The following is a 4,244-nucleotide window of genomic DNA, read 5'->3' as shown; positions in this document are numbered from 1 at the left end:
AGTTTTGAAACACAGGGTTCCAGCCATATGCTAAAGTTATATAAAGGAGGAAGTGACATTGTTGCCGGTCTTCACTCCCCACTCAAGAAGACTCCTAGAATGAGAATAGCTATAAAATATTTACTGTACTATTTGATATGAAGCGTGTAACCCCCTTGCTGTGCATCTCTCCCTTTACAGGCATCTTGAGCATTTCTGAGTCATACTGAGGCATCAACCACCTCATGGCAGCTTTCAGCTTCTCCCCCTTTGACCCTTCAACGTTCATGCTAATGGGCATCCCCGGCATGGAGGCTGCCCACATCTGGATTTCCATCCCTTTCTCTATGTTCTACATTATCAGCCTGTTGGGAAATTTCACACTTCTGTCTGTTGTAGGTAAGGAGCAGACCCTGCACAAGCTGATGTACCTGCTGCTCTGCATGCTGGCATTCACAGACATCGCCACACCTTCCTTCGTCGTGCCAAAGGCACTGGGCATATTCTGGTTCAATTTGAAAGACAATACTATGGCTGGCTGTCTCACCCAGATGTTCTTCCTTCACATGGCTTCTGTTATGCACTCAGCCACCCTCGTGACAATGGCCTTTGATCGCTACGTTGCCATATGTATCCCTCTGAGATATGCCACCATCCTCACCAATGCACAAATAGCTAAGGTTGGGCTTGTATGTTTGATAAGAGCTGTTCTCTTCTTTCTGCCCCTACCCCTGCTGCTGAGCAGGCAGCCATTCTGTGCCAACCGCATTATCCCCCACACGCAATGCGAGTACACAGCTTTGTTCAAGATGGCGTGTGGGGACATTACAGTAACCAAGATATATAGCTTGGGGCTAATGTTTGTAGTTTTGGGGTTTGACCTGACGCTCATTGCCCTGTCCTACAGTCAGTTCATCAGGGCCGTCCTCAGAATCTCCTCTAAGAAATCTCACCAGAAAACTCTCAACACTTGCACAACCCACATCTGTGTGATGCTGACATATTATACCCCTAGCGTCTTCTCCAAACTCACATACCGGTTTGGTCAAAGCATCGCTCCCCATGTTCCCATCTTCTTGGCTGACCTCTATCTCCTCATCCCTCCCATGCTCAACCCGATCATTTATGGGATCAGAACTAAATTGCTTCATGATAAAGTAGGTAAATACACCTGCAGAAGTTGATCACCTGGGGCCATTGACTTGAAATCTGTGTTACAAGGGAGGGAATGCATATCTCCTCATTGATCAAAGGTGCCCTGTCCCAATTTGGTTAAGCTCAACATTGTGGAAGTTCAAAGTCTGAGAACTTCCTCCCAACTAATATCTAATCACTCCATCACTGAGCACGGCATTTCCGTGCAGGCCCGCCCAGAGGGGAGGGCAAAAGGGGCAATTTGTCCCAGGCCCCGGGCCCAGCAGGGGCCCCCACAAGAGTTTTTAGAGGCCCCTGGAGCGGGGTCCTTCACTCACGGGGCCCAGACCGCCGGGCTTCTTCTGCTCCCGGTCTTCAATGGCGGGGAGTCCTTCCACTCCGGGGAGGAAGGACCTATTGCTGCAAATTCCCGCCGAAGCAACCCGCCGCCGAAGTGCAGCCAGGTCTTCGGCGGTAGTTCGGGGGAGGGGGGCCCTTCCGTTTCAGGAACTGCCGCAGAAGTGCCCTGAAGACCCGCAGCAGGAGCCCCCCACTGACAAATTACCACCGAAGACCAGGCTGCACTTCAGCGGCGGGTCCCGCTTTGTGACTCTAAGACTATGTTTAAACTAGCACGGTAAGTGAACCTACTCTACGCAACTCCAGCTACGTGAATAAGGTAGCTGAAGTCGATGTACCTTAGGTCAAGTTACTGTGAGGTTCACACTGTGGGAGGGGGTGGGGGAGTCAAAAGGAGAAAGTCTCCTGTTGACTTATCTTACTCTTCTCTTTACTATACCCGCTAAATTAACTACCGGTGGATAGATCTCAGAGCATCAATCCCAGCTGAGTGTAGACCTGACTTGAATCTACCATAAGATATTATAGCATTTTGAGGCAAAGTAGTTTTCCATTAGTCTCTGTGCGGCCATGGTTCTTTTCAGTTTTACAAACAGAAACTACACTTTCAGATAAACAAAGAGAAATAGAAAGAATCAGCAATGCTGAAGTCCTTTGTCATATGTACAGAGATTCGGTGAGCAAAATGTACCTGATTTTTCTACGTTGAATCCATCACATAATCTGGAGGATAAACCTAATGTTTCAACTGGAAAGTCATTATACAGGAAAACTGCTGTAGGAATTGAGGATATTCTACTAAAGCTTATTGGTGAGAGTTGTGAAACCGTGTGTTTTTGAGAATTGGACTGCGGTATTTAACTGCTACAGCACCTTTGAGTAAAAATAACTTACTGCTTTGTGCAGCTGATTTTGGAGTGAAACAGACTATGAACTTCCCTTGCGTCCCAGAGAGGGCTCTTTGTGATGTCCCCGTGCCCACAGAGCGGGGTGTCTTGTTTTCATGAACCTTTCCCATTTTTGTTCATTGTTCTTGTGAGGGTTAGACCACAGAACCCTCCTTGGAAGCTGCCAATTCATGTGCCAAGACTACTTCTGCCCCTAATTTCCTGACCTGGCAGCTCAGGACTCCAGCACCCTGTCTTGTTGAGCCAGACACACCCGCCTGCTCCAACACAGACTCCAATTCACAGTCTGAATTACTTGCCCCACAGCTGCAGGCTTAAACCAAAAGCAGCTTACAGAAGTGTTCTTGTCTTTAACACTCCGATGCTCAACTTCCAATGGGGTCTAAGGCCAAATAAATCCGTTTTACCCTGTATAAAACTTATATAGGGTAAACTTAAATTGTTAACCCTCTATAACACTGATAGAGAGATATGCACAGCTGTCCCCTCCCCTCCCCCGGTATTAATACTTACTCTGGGTTAATTAATAAGTAAAAAGTGATTTTATTACATACAGAAAGTAGGATTTAAGTGGTTTCAAGTAGTAACAGACAGAACACAGTGAATTACCAAGTAAAATAAAATAAAACACACAAGTCTATGTCTAATACAGTCAGAAACTTTTCTCTCAGGATCTCCCCTCTTCAGTGAACCCTCACCACTATCCCCACCTCACCTCAGTATCAGGCTACTGCCGGTCATTGTCTAGCCCCACACCCTGAAGCACGCTGCAGTGTCAGCCTACTCATCACTGGCATGATTGGGTTTGGACCTGCTGCCTTGGCCTACCCCTGGGCTGCTCTCTGCAACCCCTAGTATCCCTTTGCCTTCTGCTAAGCCACAGCCTGGGGCTTTCCAGGCCAGAGCTCCCCAGCTCCTCTGCCTTTCCCCAGCCCTGCTCCACTAAGGTGTTCTAGTCTAGCTCCCTGAAACCAGGCCCAGCTCACTCTACAGGCAGAGGGAGACTTTCTGGGTTCCTGGCTTCTCTGCCTTTATAGGGCTAGCTGAGTCTGTGTGGGACGTGCCTCTAGTTGCAGCCACTTCCCAATCAGTGCAGCCTAAAGGCTGCTTTCTGCAGCCACAAACCCCTCCCAGACCTGTTCTTAACTCTTCAGGGCAGGAGTGGAAGGTCCACCCCACTACAGGGATATTAGGAAAAACTTTTTCACTAGGATGGTGATGAAGCACCGGAATGAGTTCCCTAGGGAAGTGGTGGAATCTCCTTCCTTGCAGCTTTATAAGATCAGGCTTGACAAAGCCCTGGCTGGAATGATTTAGTGGGAACTGGTTCTGCTTTGGGCAGGGGGTTGGACTAGATACCTCCTGAGGTCCCTTCCAACCCTGATATTCTATGATTCTATGATTCTTCATGTTAGGGAGGACATGCAAAAACACAAAATAGTTTATGACCAGTGGAAGAAATGGACGCACTGGTCACTGCCAACGAGTATGACGAGCAGCACAAGCACTCTACTTCTAACAAAGAAAGCAACAATGGAATGTTGCCTTTTAGAGACTAACAATAATAGACTAATTCATCTCAAAATATGGTCATTGACTACAGTCTTTGAATGGAATGAGAAATAAATAATGTAATAATGTTATTGTTGTTTTCACACTACACATATTTTGGGCTCCTTTTGGGTTATTCACCATTTTTCTGTGAAACACCTGCCACGCCTCAATCAGGATACTAGCAGGGCCGGCTTTAGGAAGTGCGGGGCCCAAATCGAACATTTTCGGCGGGGCCCCAGCAGGGATGACTAAAAAAAAAGAAGTAAAAAAAAAAAAGCCTTTCATTTCTTAGCAACCAGTTCCCTGTGA

The 4,244-nt window shown here is 47.3% G+C and overlaps 1 protein-coding gene across 1 annotated transcript; it reads left to right on the top strand.

Moving 5' to 3' along the window:
- Positions 1-224: 224 nt before the first annotated feature.
- Positions 225-1,163, top strand: LOC115643266 (olfactory receptor 52E2-like). Its single transcript, XM_030547146.1, has one exon. The coding sequence runs from the start codon at positions 225-227 to the stop codon at positions 1,161-1,163; it is 939 nt and encodes a 312-aa protein (XP_030403006.1).
- Positions 1,164-4,244: the final 3,081 nt, after the last annotated feature.

This window comes from Gopherus evgoodei, unplaced genomic scaffold (assembly GCF_007399415.2).
Source record: "Gopherus evgoodei ecotype Sinaloan lineage unplaced genomic scaffold, rGopEvg1_v1.p scaffold_56_arrow_ctg1, whole genome shotgun sequence".
Classification (NCBI taxonomy): domain Eukaryota; kingdom Metazoa; phylum Chordata; order Testudines; family Testudinidae; genus Gopherus; species Gopherus evgoodei.
Note: the sequence above shows the minus strand (reverse complement) of the source record. Positions and strands in the feature narration are given on the sequence as shown.

What these genes read in the sequence shown, in the direction of transcription:
- LOC115643266 (XM_030547146.1), top strand. Translation starts at nt 225, where the DNA reads ATGGCAGCTTTCAGCTTCTCCCCCTTTGACCCTTCAACGTTCATGCTA.